Here is a 20,139-nt window from a genome sequence, read left to right as displayed (position 1 = left end):
TCACAGAGATGCCTGCTTGAACACATGGAGACGTCATTTATTTGACTAAATGTGCTCATAAACACTCCTATGTCAATTATTTACTTTAGTGCACTCATTTACTCATTCACTTCACCTAGAGTATCGTTTTTAAATATAAACCCAAATTCTACCGATCAATCATTTTCGACTTGTGAAATTCTTGTTTATTGTGTAAATGCACTAAGCATGCATTATGTTATTTTAAGATACATGGCATATAGTTATGCGATGATGCAGACATTTCCTGAAAAAAACTGGAAACAATTGCCATGATGACATTTAAGCTTGCACTCAGGGTATAGCCTTCTTCGAAGTACTGAGGGGAAAAGATACAGCACCTATCACAGCAGAGCTGAACGAGTCAAATATTCCAAACTGAGTATCCCTGCTGCTATAATATGTATACATCTCTCTCTTTTTTTCCTTGTGCTGTTTTCTCGCAACAAAATCATGGGCACTTAAAAATAGCTGAAGTGGACCAGCTTCATAGAGGCACAGCAAAGGCCGGAGGAAGCGGATGCAAACTGGGATTTAATCTGTGGTGGTGTGCTGCGTTATGTAAAAAGGGCGCGCGCTTCCCCTGCCGGTCAGCACACCTACTCATCTAGAGACCACAATCGATGTGCCAGACCTTAAACCAGACCCCAGGCTGCAGAAACACAGGTTATTTCTGAACGCCCAAGAGAAAGATGATTTTGGCATGTGGTGCGATGAGCTGCACTCTGCCAGCTCCCCCATTGCAGGAGTGCAAGAAAAAGCAAACACTTTTGAAAACAGTAATTCCACACCCACCTACACGCATTAAGGGGCTGGAAACACCAGAGCACAAGAAGACACTTGCCAAGAAGGTTTTGCTTACCAACGGTGGGACTCCACCAGAAGCCAACATAGCGGTTGAACTCCTCCTGGGTCACGTAAGATGGAATGCCCACGCTGATCGGACTCTCTGACAAGCTTGCACCTTCTGTCGATGTACCACATACAATGAGATACAGATAGTCAATACAGGGCTGTGGAAAGCAGCAGCTTGCAGTGAGCCAAACAACAGACAGGGTACCCTTGCATATGATACAGAAATGCCTTCAAGTAACAGCACGCATGGCAAAGCTCTTTTGATGCAGATAAAGCTCATTCCAGCAGGACCCCAAAGCACAGGCACAGTGGTGTGCTGTTCCCACCTGAATAGAAAGACCCATGCCACCAGTGTAATACATATACAGAAACCAACTAGGTGACTAACACAATATCAACATCACTGTTCAGAGCTCAAGTAATAGCTTCACTATTACACACAGGGCAACTATGAAGTCATCAACCCTCCACAATAGCACGAGGATTATTTTTTAAATGGCACTTAAAAAGTCCCTGAAAAGGCTGTTTGAGGCTGGATATAAAATGCTTGCATTATGTAGAATAGAGGCCACCGAGCATTTTTGCCACGTACGAGACTTCAAAAGAGAGCGGATAATTTAAAACACATTTTTAAAAATTCTTGCTTTCACACATCATGATGAGCAGCAGTGCCGGGCTTCCGTGTGAATCCTGGCATATGATGTCATGTCGTGCAAGTGACGTCAGCAGCCGGGGGTTATCATTGGTTTGCCGCGCCAACTCTTTCAGTGGGAGGAGAGCTGACATAACAGCTTGCAAAAACTGACGAGAGGAGAGGGAATCGCGTGAAGACGCGGAAATTCAAATTTTGACTACAGATAACAGCTTCCACAAAACAAATTTAAAAAACTCTTGTTGGAGAACATTTGCGAGCCGCGTCCTTTAACATTCTAAATATAACGCAAAATTATTCACAACCCCTTTCAGAGCTGCTTTAGCTTAAGTTTCGGAAAATAAACTACCTGCAACCATGCACTGGGGTTTAAAATAAATTGAACTTTCTGGCAATTTTGGGAACATCTCCAGCTGGTCAATAGGCTCAGAATATGAAAGGTTCACATGTATGCAGACGTCAACACTTTTCTGGTTGTATCCAACTGTGAGGCAAAGGCCTTTTTCAGTAGTCTTTAATTATCCCTGTCCTGCAAAAGTTGTGCAAACCCGCATCCAACCACACTATCATACTTAGTTTCTTAACCTTGCCGCTCCCCATTTGATTCACCATGACCACCCTGAAAAATTTTCTACTTAAGTTTCAGGCATTACTCATGGCCATGCACTTAGTGGATACTGAGGCAGAAATCTGCAACATGTACAGTCAAGCTCCACTAAAAAGCACTCACAAACACATGGTACTTGTTGGAGTTCGTTGTACAACATAAAACTTTCATCTTTGCCAATATTCCGAAATATGCCTGCTAGTCTGAGCAAGAAGTTACTAAACTTTCTTCTTCCTACTTTATCCCTCCTTCTTTTTCAAAAGTAGGCTAATCCTGGACCTCGCCACCCTATGGTCAGTACACCTCAACTTGTCTCACGCTGCTGCATCCTGCACAATGATGGGCAGGATGCATATTATAAAGCCTATTTCACTTACTCTCCCTATCAAGGTCAAATATCAAATTAGATATCCTCCTATTTGATTCGCTGAAGGAATCAAATACAGTAGAACTCCTCTATAGTAAACTAGCTCAAACCAGCAAAAATCTTTAGTATATCAGTTGTCGGTGATGGCATGGCTCTCTATGCTCTCTGAGTGCTTACTAAGCACGAATTGTTTGTTTATAAAACAAATAATCAGAAATACCTTACATCCTGCTCTTATCCTCCCTTTATCTGATAATTACTTATGATCAGTTATCATATGTTATCACACTTTCGCCATCATTTAAGTTTTGGGGAAGTACTGCATATACATGACTACAACGTGGCTACAAAAATAAAGAAAGTGATTCCATGTGAAAACCAAAGCTTTTCATGATCACGGCGCCATCTTCTGTGGCTTCAGTGTCATTTAAGAGGCAATAGTTAAAAACGTGCTTGACTTTGTCGAACGCGGCAAAAACCCTGACGCAGTTCCACTGCGCCTCCGTTTCTTACCACTGCTTCCTCATGCTTCGTGCTGCCGTGCTATGAACTTAAGCAATTTTCTTCCCTTTTCTACCGCTCGCTGCAATTTTACTGTCTTCCTATCTCAGTGACCAGCGTCGCCTTCTTTCTACGTTCATAGCCAGCCTTACTTTTTCAGTGCGTGCCGGCGCTTAGCTTCAAGGCATCTAGGTCTTCGAAAAGTTGGCTTCTCCTTGCGGCTCTACAGCTCAGTGGTGAAGCCACCTCAAAGAGCGCATTCGGTACTATATTTGCCTCGCGATCCTAGATTTCGCGCGTGCCGCGATGTCATCATTCCACGGGAAGTACATTGCCACGCCTACATGTTCTTTACTATAGCCGTTTCTTCAAAAAATTCTTTACTATAACCGAAAAAAAAATGGACAGTGGTCTATGGAAGGTGAAATGGGACCGCAACTTCGCTTTACTATATCCGAGTTTTTACTAAAACAGAGTTTACTAGCGGGGTTCTACTGCAGTGCATATTCAAAATATTTTGAAATGGACTGAATACGATCTCAAGTTCTTCAATAGTTTCCGATTAACAGACTCAAAGTTTGAATCAGGCACGCCTAGTTTTATTCGACGGCTGTGTCAAAAACGGCCCGCTCCGACGTCGAACAGCATGCTGCCGCCATATGTGCTTGCATGATGCTGAAATATACAGCTTCCAAGGCTGGGTCAAGTGGCAGTGTTCAGCCAGATTCAGCAAGCCCTTCATGCCTGATATCGGATGCCATGGCTCATAACTTGCATTCCTCTCATCAACTGAGATGTGGCGTTAGTTTGTTAGCTGTCGTCATCAGCAAAAAAGGCAATTTTCCGACGCACATGAAATGATGGTCGCAGTGTTAATATATTTACTTAGTGCTGCAAGCCTCATAGTTGAGAACGTGGTAGCGTCTTTAGTTAACTCCACAAGTTGTACACACTGCCGCAAGCTATTCACTGTTTCGAAATCATATTCATTTTGCATGAACATTAGCACAAGTAGTGAATAATCATACAAATATTCGATTCATATTCGATTCGGCTGCTACTGAGACTATTCATGTCCGATTCAGTTTCGGAAAAGTACTATTCGCACACCCCTACATTTAGTAAAGAAATATAGTATAGGCCTATCAGACTAAGTTAAACTTGTCCCATTTATCTCCTTCCTACCATTAATGACTGCAGCAATTCAGCTCAACAGCTTTTTGCACCACTATGTCACACAGTAAAGATTTTTCGTACACTGTCATTATTCCATGACTTACCACTGGCCTTTCGTAAAATAATTTGCAATATTTTGCAAGCAGAACAGTTAAAACAGACAAAAAGAAATATGACAAAGACAAAAAAAACCTGCAGCCAATGAAGCCAGAAAGAGCATAGGAGAATGTGTGTTTCTTCCAGAGGTGTGCAAATGTCAAATTTTTGTTTGTGAACGGAAGAGCAATGCCAGCGATTTATTATCGGAGGGGTAAGGCACAGGGCACTACTAGCAATACCCAACAAGATGGCTTGCAAAACGGACATAAGAGCAGCAAGCAGCGGAAACGCGGGCGGGACTGTCCCTTTCACGCTTCTTCATGACACCTCAAGACCAAGTGCCAGTTAAGGAATGCCATCCCAAACGCAGTGTTCGAGACAACACGTAACTTGCTTAGCCCTCACATATTGGCTTTGCCAGTGCAAGCCCAATGATGGGTCCAAACGCTGCTGTACGCGGTGCAGGGGCATGGGCTACGCAGATGTTCCTGTCTTCCACATTTTCCTGGTCCTCTGTGGCCTAAAACACGCAGTTTCTAGATTCTTACTGATGAAAATTGAGAACAATCAAAGCGGCCACGGCAAAAAAACTACAGCAGTGCATACAGGCTACAACTTCCCCTCTTTGGCTATCCTTGCAATGCACAGCAGAGGTGCTGCGGCAGCGGTCAATAGCTGTCAGCATATTTATATTATGCACCGCTTTTGCTGCGTGCTGAAAGTCAATTCTATGAGGAAAGAGTAAGTTACCACGTATGTGACATGTGCACGGTACTGCCATTTGGAAATGTGATGCTTTGCAGAGTTTATATGAACAAAAGAAGTCCTAATTCCCAAGTGTTATTTAGGAGGTTCAAACAGTGAAAGTGTGGTGCAAATCGAATGCAGTAGCCTTTATTGTAAGACTCACTAAAAAAACATAAAAGCCTAAAACGAATGTGAGGAGGGATCGCCAACCGATTTTTTGGACTCCAGTAATTCAGACTGACGCACCTCGCAGGAACATGCACATATTCATAACAGATATTTCAGACTCTGTGCAGTCCAAACATTCATTTTTTTCAGCATAATATAGATATTCGTGAGCGTCGCTGTGAGAACCAACCAGCTCATGTTGGATTTTAATGAGAGTCGATCAGACAGACTGGCTTGGCTATTTGTTCTTCATTGTTGCCACTGGAGATAACGCTACGCTCTTTACTGCCATCAAGGTGGCCTACCAAAAATAACGCATATCTCGCTAAAAATGGGACAACGACGCCTGTGGTGCAGGGCAGATGGCGGGGAGGCGGGGGAGTGGTTTCGGAGGTGCTCGCTTCTTCCCGTGGGTTCCCTCTCTCGGTATTTGTGACCGTTGTTTCCCCTGGAAACAGGCTGTTCTTACTTCACGCGGTGTGTGTATTCGTTTGCAGCATGACCTGCAACCGCATATCGCACTGTCTGGTATCGTGATGTGAAGTGGTGCGACATGGTTAAAGCATGACTCTGGCCCCGATGTAGTCTAATACAGTCGACGACAGATTTTTCAGACTTTCTAAAAACTGCGAAAATGTCTGAAAAATCAAATTTAACTGATAAAAACATGATCTTACTGCCAATATGCCAGAGGAAGGGGGTCAGCAGTTTTGTGCACATTCTGAAACTCCTCATGACTAAATCTCGCTGCGCGTCGTGTACACAAACCAAAGGTGGCAACTGCTTTCACGAGCATGGCATACAATTCTGTGCTGCCTTCGGCATGTTGCCGACGAACACATGGGTTGGAACAAAACTACATGTGAAAGTGAACCCGCCGCTAAGCAACTGCGCTGCACCCGCAGCACGAAGAGCCTGAAATGAGAAGGTGAAGATGGTGAAATTGATAAGAACCAACCAATGGCCGAAGCAAGCACTCCATCGACATTGGCCTTCGTAATTAGGCCTAGCTAGTAGAGCCAAAATCGGCATCATAACACCGGCGATATGCACTCTGTGGTGGCTTGTGTATAATGAAAGGAGTCTTGCCTGTCATCAAAATGGCAGTTGTTGGCAATTTTACGACTGAAAAGCCAGGGTTGCGGTGCACTTTGCCGCAGGTATGCTGACCTCGCTTTGAGATGCACCACCATTTTCTTCCATGCTTGCAGTCTCCCGTGAAGCTGTACACCTCCACCGCGTTTCACTGCTGCCTCATCACGTGTTCAGGACAAAACACTACGCATGGATGAATTCTGCAAACTGTGACTACTGTTCAAGTTTGTGTGGTGGATGATGTCCAAGAACAACACAAATTCAAAACCACACAGGCGCTTGCAGAGAATATCAGCCCCACAATATAAGAGGCTTTTGGCTTGAATTTCGTTTTGTTTGATCAAGTTTTCGAGCACATTATATATGGCGGGTAGGGTATTCGCGGTGAGAGCAAACAAGGTCCGAAAAATCCGAGCAGTCAGTTGCGGTTCATTCGAAATTTGAGGCGCTCTTATGCATTGTCACTATGGGGCATGTTGCAGTGCTGCGAAAATGTCCAAATAATCAAGCATGACCGAAAAATCAGGGGTCTGAATTTTTTATTGACAACTGTATTACTACTCGCAAACAGAATATGGGCAGCAGCACAGAAAAGAGATTTTCTTTCTTTTTTAAGTTTACGGATGTTTCGGACTGTCTGATTATTCAGACCATTTTCCTGGTCCCGCCAAGTCTGGAAAAATAGTTGGCCACTATATAATAAATACCATTCATAAACTATTTAAAGTTTCGAACATTCGCACGTCCTTAGTTTTTTTCCTTAATAAAGGTGTTGAAAGAAATGGGAAATCAACTGTGCAATAATAAAGATAATTTTTTTAATTAAAGAAAAAACAACGTTTACCGCACGTTGTAATGGTCGGAGATAGCGGTGTGAACACTCTCAGCATTAGGCTTCAACAACATTCCATATTTAGTTCCGCAATCTGCGCACTTCTTTCTTTAAATTAAGGCTTCAAAAAGGGGGTGCGCCAATTACGCGAAAATTTTCAGAGCATATCCTAAAGAATGCTGCAAAGGTCATAATGCACAACATATACTGTATATTGCTACCTATAAGTAGATCGGGTCCCCATCTCGCATCTCTTGTTGGCCACAAAAAAAGTAGACTCCAAATATAAGACCTATACCCACTCTCGCGCCGCCTCACGTTACCTAGTTCCCAGCAGGGTGGCACGACAGCGCATGCACGGCTCAAAACAATAAACACACAAAGATAGAATCGTGAAGCTAGCAGTGGGAGGCAAAAGAGATAATGGGCGCAACAAAACGGTGTCCTCTCACGCGCGGCCTGACTGACTAGTAGCAAGCCGAACAGCAAACGGTTCGAGTTTCGGATTCAGGCACATGCACAACTGATCACCCAGGAAAGCGACCACCAGCGCTAGCGAGCCGGGTAAACGGCGCACAATTCATGCCCTCACCACTCGCACTTTTCACAATCGCACATGGCAAAGTGGCTACACCAGTCTTCCCAAGCCTGCCTTGCACGCACCCGCATACAAGCTGGTGGTCTGGCACAGCAGAGAGAGCAAAATATGTGAGAAAAAGTTTCTTTTTTTTTTCAAAAATACGATAAAAAATTAGGGGTGTGCAAATTATGCACGGGTGCAAATTACATGAGTTAATACGGTAGATACATTTGAAAGTACAAGAAATGGGGAGCCGCCACCACAGCAGAGGTGGTAGAGCACCATTTGCAACATGCAGAGGAAATGGGATCAAATCCCACAGGCAAAAAATGGTTGTTTTATTATATTTTTGAACTATCTTCCATCCAAATATCATAAACAATTGATTTCACATACCAATTTACACCTTAATTAATAAAAGCCTCTCCTCCTAGTCTTTCCTTTGTTGGAACGGTTGACGGCTTCCTTCATACATGGATCTTTACATCTATGTACGGTTGCTTACGCCTGGTAGAATAATAATAATCATCATCATCAGCCTTACTACACCCACTGCAGGGCAAAGGCCTCTCCCATGTCTCTCCAATTAACCCTGTCCTTTGCCAGCTGCATCCACCCTTTCCCTGCAAACTTCTTAATCTCATCCGCCCACCTAACCTTCTGCCGCCCCCTGCTACGCTTACACATTCACAATTTCACCAGCGCTGCGACTAGGAACAAGAACAGAGAAGGAAGACAAGGACCTTGTCTTCCTTCTCTGTTCTTGTTCCTAGTCGCAGCGCTGGTGAAATTGTGAATATGTACCAACTAGCTCAAACCACCATTTTGCTACTGCTGCTACGCTTACTTTCTCTTGGAATCCACTCCGTTACCCTTATAGACCAGCGGACCTTCTATGATCAAACCAATTAACCCTCGGCCCTCAGTCCCCAGCGGCTACGGAGCAACTGACCACGGCGGCGGTCAGACCTGTGACGCAGCGGAGGATGCTAAGAATCTCTGGCTCCGGACAGGCCGCCATTGGAATCTGAACCTGGCAACGTTTCACGCTAGAACTTTATCTAGTGAGGCCAGCCTAGCAGTGCTGTTCGAGGAACTAGCGGGAATTAAATGGGATGTGATAGGGCTTAGCGGGCTTAGCGAAGTTAGGAGGATAGGTGAGGCGTATACAGTACTAAAGGACGGACACATACTGTGCTATCGCGGGTTAGAGGATAGACGAGAACTAGGAGTGGGATTCCTCATTAATAAGAATATAGCTGGCAACATAGAGGAGCTCTATAGTATTAACGAGAGGGTAGCAGCTATAGTAATTAGGCTGAATAGGAGGTACAAGCTGAAAGTGGTGCAGGCCTACGCACCCACATCCAGCCATGATGACCAGACGATTGAAAGTTTCTATGAGGACATAGAAAGGGCAATGAATAAAGTAAAATCACAGTACACTGTACTGATGGGCGACTTCAATGCGAAGGTGGGCAAGAAACAGGCTGACGACCACGCGGTAGGTGACTATGGGATAGGCTCTAGAAATAGCAGGGGAGAGTTGTTAGTAGAATTCGCAGATAGAAATAATTTACGGATCATGAATACCTTCTTCCGCAAACGAGAAAACAGGACGTGGACCTGGAAGAGCCCCAATGGTGAAACTAAAAATGAAATCGACTTCATACTACGCGCTAAACCTGGCATCATTCAGGATGTGTCCGTCCTCGGAAAGGTGCGTTGTAGCGACCACAGAATGGTAAGGTCTCGAATTAGCTTAGACTTGAAGAGGGAACGGAAGAAGCTAGTGAAGAGGAAGACAATTAACGAGGTATAATAATGATATGCTCTCAAAGGCATGCAGAGTGCTGCAACACAAAGAAATGAGTGGACAAGGAGGAAAAAGAGTGAGAAGGCATGACCCACCTAAACGAGTGTGTGTGAGCCGCACCTCAGCCCCCGACCCCAGGTGCGTGACCCAGAGGTCACCGGCAGCCACAAAGGCCACCAGATCTCCATTGCAAGGACACAGCTGCGCATTGAGGCGTGCACAGCTTAGTGACGTGCGAAGTTCCACCGGGAAATGTGGGCCACCCTGGGCACAAACACATCAAATTAAGTTCCAAGGGTGCTCGGCACATTTGCAATCAAACAGCAATGTCAAACAAAGGAAAACAAGCAGTACTGCAGCCTTCCTTTTTTTTTTTTAATACGACACCGTTAATGCTCCCGTTCTACAGAAAATCCACTGTCGCTGGTGCTGTGAGTGAAAAATCCCTGGAGAAGCAACTTAGGTAGGCCACCTAGGTGACGCGGCCTTGTGGCGTCGTCACAAGCTGCCCACCAGGGTGTGAGCAAACTGACCACCGTGACAGGTGGCAGTTAAATTAGTGATTTCCTTCTAGCTATGCAATGGTGCCACAGCTGACAATCCCGCCAGCAAGGGCTACATTGGAACCCAAGAGGGAATTCATTCACAAGTTCAATGAGAAGTACCCAAAACTCAGCTGAATCAAATGAAGTGTTAAGTGATCACACATTAGACATAACAAAGCAACTACCATTTTACCACTACAGTGTCTGATTACCACATAACACAAAACTTTCAATTTTGTTCCATACTGTAACGGATTTTCATGGGATCCCCATCAAGGCATGAGGAAGAGGAGCGATACTGTTCTTTGATCAAGCATCATACAACACTGCACTTTAAAATCAAGTTGATATCTATGATAAACTTTTGAAAGCTAACAGATGACGGCAGCACTAATATGCCCCATAATCTGCTGTCTGTAGTGCTCTGTCATTTCATTACACCAAAAAAAATGAGCTTTACTGTTTTACTAGGACGAAGGCTGTCAGGCCTACGAACTTGGGACCAAATTATCACGCCACATTATAAAACATGCAGCCCATTTCGTACTTGGCACAATCACACAGCACTGGAAGCAACATGTGGCACAGTACTAAGTTGCTACAAGCACACCGCCACATGCTTACTGCAAGCTTGAAATGCATGGACTTGAAAGATGCACTTGTATTCAAGACAAAGTGCACTGGCAACTGTTCATTGCTGCACAAAAACTAGTGAAGAAGAAAACTAAAATCTGAAATGCACAACTGCAAAAGTGGGGAAGTGAGGAACAAAAACACAACAGCACGAAAAAAAGGTTTCTCACTTATACATCAGCTGTCAAGCAACTTCACTTTAGATTCTGTGAGAGCAATGGAAGTGTGGATCATGTTCCAGCTACCTGCTTCTGCGATAAAATATGCCTAGACTATTTCATGCACTCATTGATCTTTATGCTTAAATGACAGCAGTTTCATCAAAAACAACAATGAAAACAAACTGTGTGTTCCAGACTTACTTTCTTTCTTTGCTAGTTTTCGTGCATCAATAAACAGTAGTGAGTGCACTTTGTCCGGTGTACAAGTCCGTCTTTCATGTCCAAGTATTTCGTGATTCAAAAAAGAATGAATTTACAACAGTTTGCCCAGCTTTCATTTCTGACATGGCTACAGTGGCACAGGTGTGAAGCAAAGTACAGAGTGGTTCGCACCAGGGGCACGTCGTCACAGAAGAAGAGTGAGCCACCAGCAGGGAATACAAAGCGTCCGGCCTGGTGGTCGAAGGCCGTGATGCCCCACGCCATGAGGCGCCTCCGTTCCCATTGTAGCTGCTCCTCGCGTGATAGCCGCCCGGGTGGGTGGCACCGGTGGAACTTGGGGTCCAACAGGGGGCGCCATTGGAGGACGGGAGGCACTACCGATGCTGGAGTTGCACCCGTTGTCCCTTCACTGCTAGTGCCACAGATAGAGCCATCAACCCTGCATGGTTAATCAGCAGTGCCATATGAGACACAGCCACAGCGTTTCAAGGCAGGCACGTATTTAACAGCTAAACGGATGCATTTTGTCTGCAGAATTGTGCACTATATTTAGTCTGTGTTTTAACTGTCCACAGGACTCTTGGAACTATGTGGGACCATTGTTATACACATGCAACCCATACATGGGTAACATATGGATGAATGAAAATGTGTCTGCAGTTATCTGCCATCAGCCAAAAAGTCTAACACCCAGGTCACCTGGCTAATTTACATGCTGGCTGTGGAATGGGACTCTTGTGACTGACATCCTTGGTCATGTCATTGAGATGTGCCCGAGTGGGTGCATTAAGGAGGGGAAAGAGCCGCCGGCATGGCGCAGTCGTTATGGTGCTCGGCTACCAACCTGAAAGACACGGGTTTGATCCCAGCCGTGGAGGTCACATTTCGATGGAGGTGAAATGCTATAGGCCCATGTACTGTGCGATGTGATCCCACATTAAGGAACTGCCGGTGGTCAACATTTTCCGGAGCCCTCCACTACGGCATCCCGCAAAGCCTGAGTCACTTTGGGACATTAAACCTCGTAAACCAACCCACTAAAGAGGGGAAAGGGCAGGGGCATAGTCAGCCAACGTTTCCACTTCTTCGTATTAGTAGAAAATGAGATGCTGAAGACTGGGAGCACAGTCCCTATAGTGCATGACGCACAGCAATGGCAACCTGGTGTATTGTATAAGAAGTGGTCACATATGGCAGCACAAAACAATAGAGAAACGCTGCTCTGGCAGTGTGTGCCACTCAGGGTGTACATGGGGGTACAGTTTTGCTCGATGCGGTCACCAATGTGCTGCAGCTTGTTTGCTTAAGCTGTAATTTTAAAGTAACACTGCAAGAATTTACTCAAGGAGTCAGTCCGTCAGTTTTTATTTGCAAGAAAATCTCATCTCCCTGCGAGCGGCAGAGACTAAAGGCATGGTTGCCTGATAAGGTCTCTGCCCCTGTAACAAAAGGAGCAGCCTACAGCAGTACATCAGAGATCTGGTACAATAATTAACGTCAATATGAAAAGAGAAGCCGTATTACAAATACACGCATACATTCTACATAGCATGGCTCTACTTAACCACTACGGACATTTTCTTTTTTTTTTAACATTGAACATTCGCTCATGTCAAACGAACATGTAAAAAAGAAATGAAAAGGAAACATAATGAAAAGGAAACTTACATCTATCACTGTTACTTGACAATGTCAAATGAAAACAAAATTACCACCAGTTCATGTTTGAGCGTTTTCTGGGTAGGCAGAAATCCAAAATAGAAGCATAGTTATTTAACATGTCTATTACCTGACATTCCATGTCTTGCTTTCCATAATTTGTTCTGACTTTTTGATTTCTGCGTTTGGGGTTACGAATATCATATTGCGCCAAGACAGGTGTGTAAGTACTGTGGAGTTTATATATTTGCAGCGCCAGTAACCATAAACAGACTTTATTTGCTGGTAAAACATCATATGTGGGAAAAAGTCGTTATGTTGACAACAATCTAATAGGGCCAGTGTGGCTTGCAAAAATCCGGAGAACACGTTTTTGCAGCAGTTGTAGCCTATCATAGTTCCCTTTTGTCGTCATTCCCCAGACTAGAATGCCATACAAGAGTTTAGAATAGAACAGGGAGTAATATAGTGATTGCTTAAGCCAGAGAGGTAGAAAAGAGGCTATTTTTCTAAGATATCCAACAGACTTTGCAAGTTAAGTGAATTTTATATCTACTTCAAAAGTTCATCAAATGCTATTAACCAGTTACCTTGGCCACGAAGTTTTCCACACACTGAACCCCACCTCAAATAGAACTGCTGCTAAAAAAACAATTAGCACTGCTACAGTGTGCAATGAGGAGACGAACTAATGGTTCAAATGAGCACTATTTCCATGACATTTCTCTTGTTCAGAGTGAACAGAATGGCCTGTGCAGTGCTTAGAACTAAAAGCTCCAGAAACTACAAGGGTTATTTATTTCATTAAAGAATACTTCAGGGAATGATACCAGACCTTGTGACACAAGTCTGTCTTTTTATGTAACCAAATATAAGTAACCCCTACCGTGTCTCAACCCATGGGTGAACAATTCTTTAGTAATTTGACTTGAAACGTGTTTTCCTGCTTTGTATCATTGGCAGAAATAGTGGTTTCCAACCACAGGAGTCAACAGTCACATGCATGTCATGTTTCTCTTTCAACAAATGATCACAGGCAAACGTTGCCATGAAATGTGATTTGTGCCAGCAGGTAACGGCAGTTAATAAAGTTTTGCTAAATCAATGTCCATCATGCGCTAAGTGCTTGCTGCATACCATACATAATACAACTATGCCTGTCTTTCACATAATCTTAAATGCAGCCTCTATGCAGACCGCAACAGCCACCTGTACCCCTATGTGCTCCAAAGCACTGGCTACCCATGGCTGAGCAAGCTTCTATGAGGTTTCAGGCTAATTGATACCTGTTGTGCCACTAGTGCATAAAGTGTGACATTCACTGCCTTATCTCATTCATGCGGTGCCACATGTACAAACTTACAGCTAATCAACCTAACATCATTAACAATTTCACGAGTTTGCCACAGTTCATTTGCTAATGAAGTGCATGCTCCTACCTGCCCTGCTTATGCCAAACGACATAAAACTGTGCTATAAACAATATTGTAATGATTATCAAATAATTCATTTATAATTTTAAGACAGATAGGCCATTACAACAACATTACACTTGTGAATGGCACCATTCTCACTGGTTCTCATTAATGACATTGCCTGGCTTGTGTGCGAACACATGGGCTTTTGAGGCCCACAGTTATTTTACAACCTTCCAATTAATTTCGAAAATATTTTCTTCAACATATCTGATATTTTGCTCGAAATTATTGTTGCCATTTTGAGCTTTTGAAATTTCTTCGCTAGCTTTCAAGTCTAACCTCCACGGTGCATAACATCATCAAATCTGAACATTTAGCACCAGCTCTGAAAATAATGGCATTAAGAGCTTGATGTCAAAGAACCTGGATATCATTCCGGGTGCATGTGTGGCATGGGCAAAACCCCGCCAGATCCAAGTTCCTTTTTGACACCAAACAGCTCCTGCTGTTAAAGGGCAAAGATTACAGCCTCGCCCCTTTCTGTCAACGTGTGCGTCTCTCACCCGGCAGCCTGGGTGCTGCCTGCCTGGGGTTGTGGTGGAGGCAGGTCAACATAGTGCAAGCTGCTCTCACGGCCCTCCGTCAGCGGGCTGAGGAAGTAGAGGCGGTCCTTGCCAAAAGTGACGCTGCTAGGCAGGCGTGAGGCCAGGCCATACAGGCGGCAGCGGGTCTGCCGCACGGCTTGCCGCAGCTGCTGCCAGCTGCGCTTGTGTACATTGCCTCCCAGCGGGCCTGGCGCCCCGGCCACTCCTGTGCAGAACTCAGGAGGCGAACCCAGCACCCCCTCAGCGACCAGGCCCTCCATGGGCCCTGCATCACAAGGGGAAAAAGAAAATGGCCTAAGGTTGTGCAGTGGTCATATCGCCAATTTGGCCGCAAGCTTTTTCACAGGCTGTTGATCAGAAAAAGAATGTGAGTTTGTATTATAGCTGAGATTAAGCAGAAGTGGACATGAGAAGGTCATGTGACATGTAGAACAGGCAATCAGCAGCTTCTAAAGGTGGACTCACACCTGTGAGTCACTGATGTCGTGAGACTGATTTTGCTGGATTCATTACAGTCCCTCCGCATTTTCCTAGAGCTCAGTGATCGTAACCAATGGATCAAGATCAGTCGTGTGACGTCCATGACTCCCAGGTGTGAATGTGCCCTTACAGCGACAGAGGGGATGCCAGGAGAAGGAAAACCTAGTTGGGGATGGCAGAGAATGAGGGATAATGATGTGGTTAGTAAATTTACAAGTGTACAAGGACAGAGATAATTAAAGAGCACATAGGGAGGGCTTCGTTCTGGAACAGACTAATATGGCTTATGAAGATGACTATAATATGCAAGCTAGTTGGCCACATCTCATCATAACACCAAGATCGGTTCAAAATGAAATATCCCATTCACAGTAAGAAATGCAAAGCTGCCGCATTCCTGGCTGCAATGTCCGCTTAAGTTCATGCTGAAGGAGCAAGTGATGCAGGGCAGAGGGGCAATTAAAAACAGAGAAGCACACTGGCCCACTAAGGAACTGATTGCAAGGGGCAGGCAACACTGCAGGTATCAAGCACGCAACGGAAAGTCCAAACAGATGCACTACAATAGCCCCAGTTTGTGCACAGAATATGGGAAACCGGAGCACATGCAGTACAGCCCATTGCTACCAAGAAAGAGCGTCTTTAAGGCGAGACTCACAAATAAGGCAAAGTGCTCCTCAACTTTCTAGCTTGCACATGTTTCAAGGAATTCATAATTAATATAGAAAAATTAATTGCATGTGCCAATGGGCTGTTTCATATGCAAATCATGGTCCTCACGTGACGGCACATGGAAAAAAATGAGCAATGCCCAGCTTAGTTTTGCGAACCATCTACACGAGATGTGCTACAGCTCAGAACTGTTGACGATTTTTGAAGGGCGCGCAGAAAAGTTGGCTGGTACCTCTAAAGCACCACTATTTCCTTTCACCCTGCTGAAGACCGGCAGTGGCTTGCGTACGGCAGCTTAACACTCCCGGGCAAATCACGTGAGGTTTCCAAGTTGTACCCTTGCGTACGCTTTTGCTTTGCGCGTCTGCCGATCGGCCTCCGCATATGCCGGCTGCTCAAACGAACGTCACCAGCGCTGATAAAGACGCGGTGGCCCACGAGGCTCGATTGTTTTCCGGCTTCGCTACCACTCATCGAAAGCGTCCACTTTTATCTACACACGTCGCACCTGTTGAGAAGCGTCGACAAGCCCCCGTGGCTGCCAATCCGTTACACAGAGCCACGAGTTCCTCGCACGCAAACCAGCAACGAGTGGGCAGGTTTCTTCGCGTCTGCCCGCCTTGCAAGGAAGCCGAGAGCGAAAGCACCGACAGAACACCCTAAATGGACTGCCGCCAAACTCGCGGGCGGTTGACAAGAGCTGCGCTCATTTGCCGAGATAAAGCGGACCTGAGGAATGTCCACACTAGCATGCACGGTAGAGTGAAACCAGGCACTTACTGGGCTTTCCGTAGGCCGCTATAGTATTAACTAGCTGTCCGCAAGAGGATTCCTACAGTCTGCGTGCATCCCTTAGAGCTTCGTAGCCGCATTGAGCCGAGTTCTCCGACGAACTCCCGATTCGCAGCATAAGCCCTCCGTCGGTCCATGCGTGCCACTGGCCGATGCGGAACCGCCGAGGGTCCGAACGGGCGACACCGTCGTTATGCAGACACAGCGACGATATCCTCCCGCAGCGCAATTACAGAAATGACCCCGTGGCACACGTTGCGCTCGCATCAAGCGTTGGTTTAAAATAAGCAGCACACGGTATTTCGGAACACCGGACACATACCACCAGCACCGACGGCGCCATTGAACGCGACCGCCACAGTTTTCAACAGCCCATGCAAGTGCAAGCGAGAATGCCAGCAAATTCAGTACAATTGGTTTTCGTTATAAACGCTAGGAGCGCTGGTTACTTTAAACCAGAAAAATCAGTAAAGTTTACAAACACTTTATTTAAAATTTATTACGAAAAACACCCTAAGGAGGACAGATTCCGAAGTAGCAGAACAGTAATAGAAGCATAAATTGAAACTACACAAAAGAGAAGAACGCTACCAGAACAAACGGGACCAATTTCCGCGCGTAAATAGCCGGGGAACAGACGAGAAGGATAAAAAAAAATGGCAACACAAGCACTGCTATTCTCTCGCTACAATGAACTAACCCCGCTAAACTATAGTGACTAAATTATATTGCTAAACTATAGTGCCTAGAATATACTGGTTAGTGCGTCGAACGCCAAAGCTCCGCAATGGGAGATGGTGGCGCCGTTTGCAATGAAAGCCCACCGATGGCGACAGAGGACGCTGCTTGTCGGGAGTGGTTTAGGGATAGTGAAGGGAAAGTGGATTTTGAGAGGTTAGAAGTAACTATAGTGAACTATAGAAGTAACCAAGCGAAGGTTATACAATTGGTGGCTAAAAGCAAGACAGGAGTAAAATTTCACAAGGCATGGCTAGGTGGCTTGAGCCACCGCCGGATTTAAAGGGCAACGTTTTTAGATCTAAAAACGTTGTTAAAGGGTTCAGCCGTATCCATCCATCCATCCATATTGCGATTGCTGAAAAGGAACATAGGCCCCTATGGCTAGCATTTCTGGATATTAGGGGAGCCTATAACAACGTTATTCAGGAGTATTTGTGGGACATACTAGGCACATTGGATGTGGAAGATGGAGTAATTAATCTTTTAATATATATATATATATATATATATATATATATATATATATATATATATATATATATAGATATATATATATATATATATATATATATATATATATATATATATATATATATATATATATATATATATATATATATATATATATATATATATATATATATATATAAAGGTAACAGAGTGCTCATAAAATGGGAAAAAAATGTATCAGGGCCTGTAGAGATACAGCGGGGGCTTAGGCAAGGATGTCCTCTGTCCTCTGTTGTTGTTCATGTTGTACCTGCAAGGGTTGGAGACCGAGCTAGAGGGGAGCGCAGTAGGCTTCAACCTTTCTTTTTTCAAGCAAGTGGAATGGATTAAACAGTCATTACGGGACTAATATAGGCGGATGATATAGTGTTAATGGCTGACAACAAAAAAGACTTGCAGAAGTTGATAGACATATGTGGTACAGAGGGAGATAGATTAGGTTTCAAGTATAGTAAGGAAAAATCTGCAGTCATGATATTTAATGACGAGGGCGGCGAGCATAGAATACAGGAGTTCAAGCTAGAAGTAGTGGATGAGTACAAGTATCTTGGGGTGTGGATAAATAACAGCTGCTGAGTATCTGACAGAGCATTAAAATTATGTAATGAATAAAGCTAGTAGGAATGCAGCTGTCATGAAAAATAGGGCACTGTGGAATTACAATAGGTATGAAGTGGTAAGAGGGATCTGGAAAGGGGTGGTGGTCCCTAGCCTGACTTTCGGTAATGCGGTCCTGTGTATGAGACCAGATGTTCAAGCAAGGTTAGAAATTAAACAACGGGGAGTAGAGAGGTTAGCTTTGGGAGCAAATATAATTAATACACCAAATCAGGGGGTACAGGGTGATATAGGTTGGGCGTCTTTCGAGAGCAGAGAGGCTAGCAGTAAGATAGCATTTAAGGAACGATTGAGAAAAATGGGGGAAAGCAGTGGGCTAGGTAAGTTTTCAGATACCTGTATATAAAGAATGCCGACATGAAATGGAGAAAGCAAACTAGAAAATTGACAAGCAAATATCTGGACAGCAGTAAGGGGGCAAATCAGCAATTATCGTTTAAGAAAAAGGTTAAAGAAACAGAGAGAGCTCTGTGGAAAACGGGGATGCTGACGAAATCGGCACTGGGAACATACCGTTAAGCAGGAAATTGCCAAAGAAAATATCTATGATAATTGTAGGGGAAGCTCTTAGTTGTTTGAGGCCAGGACTGGAGTTCTGCGGACTAAGACGTATAGAGTCAGGTACCACAGGATAGACACGTTGCGCATTGCGTGCGGAGAGGAGGAGGAAACGGCTGAACACTTGGTATTTTTCTGCAAAGGGCTTCACCCTACAGTGGAATCCCCCTCCCCACATCCCCTTTCCCCATCCCCGCTCCAAGCTGTGCCCCCGCGATATGGGTGGCAGAAATCGAGCACATTCCCCCCCACATAGCCACAAGAAGAAGAACAGTGGAAAGCAGCGGGGCTGATTTAATTACTCAAGGCATTGGGGTTTAAGTCTAGTGAGGAGAAAGTAGATTATATGCATGGTGGCTAAAAGCAAGACAGGAGTAAAATTTCACGAGGTTATGGCTAGGTGGCTTGAGCCACCGCCCGATTTAAAGGGTTCAGCCGTATTCATCCATCCACCCATCCATCGTGCTGCCGCTGCAGACGACGCGGTTTTCTCGGTTCGGAAGGCAGCAGCCTGCATGGTCTTGTGCGTGCGTGATTAACCTACTTGTGCGCGTGTTTTTTGTTGAGCGAGGTGTAGTGTTTGTTGTCCTGTGTGGCTGCTTGCACATGCAAGTCATCGCGTCCGCTACTGCCTGTAGTTCTGTGTGAATTCGTCGGTTTTGTGCGCGCGTGTACCCATTCTGCGCATTTTAGTCGTGTAGTAAAATCATGGACTGAGCTCCTGATTGTTCTTTTCACGTGCTCATCACTAAACGAGCTAGATGTCACGGCACAAGAAGATGTCAAAACCAAGCGACCATGCAAAGAGACTTTCTTTCGAGTGTCCCTGTATAAAGGCGGTTACCGCTCGAACAAAGAGCGTGTTTCCATATGTTTACTGCACCACCTTATGGTACACGGCTTGCAGAATGGGAACGAAAATTCAAAAGAGAAGAGAAGGCATAGGCCGGCGAACTCACTCATATGAATCGACTCACTCGGGCTCACTCACGTATCAGATCATGATCTGAGC

The 20,139-nt window shown here is 44.8% G+C and overlaps 1 protein-coding gene across 2 annotated transcripts in view; it reads right to left on the bottom strand.

Moving 5' to 3' along the window:
- The window catches only part of LOC144136279 (dipeptidyl peptidase 9), a 64,770-nt gene extending 47,688 nt beyond the window's left edge, over positions 1–17,082 (bottom strand). The window contains exons 1-5 of one of the 2 annotated variants that reach the window (XM_077668497.1): positions 16,689–17,082; positions 14,715–15,021; positions 11,246–11,513; positions 9,609–9,777; positions 881–985 (exon numbers count right to left, since the gene is read on the bottom strand). In XM_077668497.1, the coding sequence (XP_077524623.1) occupies positions 881–985; positions 9,609–9,777; positions 11,246–11,513; positions 14,715–15,016 (844 nt within the window). In that variant the 5' untranslated portion in view covers positions 15,017–15,021; positions 16,689–17,082. The remainder of the gene's footprint in view (positions 1–880; positions 986–9,608; positions 9,778–11,245; positions 11,514–14,714; positions 15,022–16,688) is intronic. The other variant, XM_077668498.1, reaches the window with a different exon arrangement.
- Between the last annotated feature and the right edge of the window lie 3,057 nt (positions 17,083–20,139).

Source organism: Amblyomma americanum, chromosome 6, assembly GCF_052857255.1.
Source record: "Amblyomma americanum isolate KBUSLIRL-KWMA chromosome 6, ASM5285725v1, whole genome shotgun sequence".
Classification (NCBI taxonomy): domain Eukaryota; kingdom Metazoa; phylum Arthropoda; class Arachnida; order Ixodida; family Ixodidae; genus Amblyomma; species Amblyomma americanum.
The sequence above is the reverse complement of the archived record's forward strand: the minus strand, read 5'-3'. Positions and strand labels throughout refer to the sequence as shown.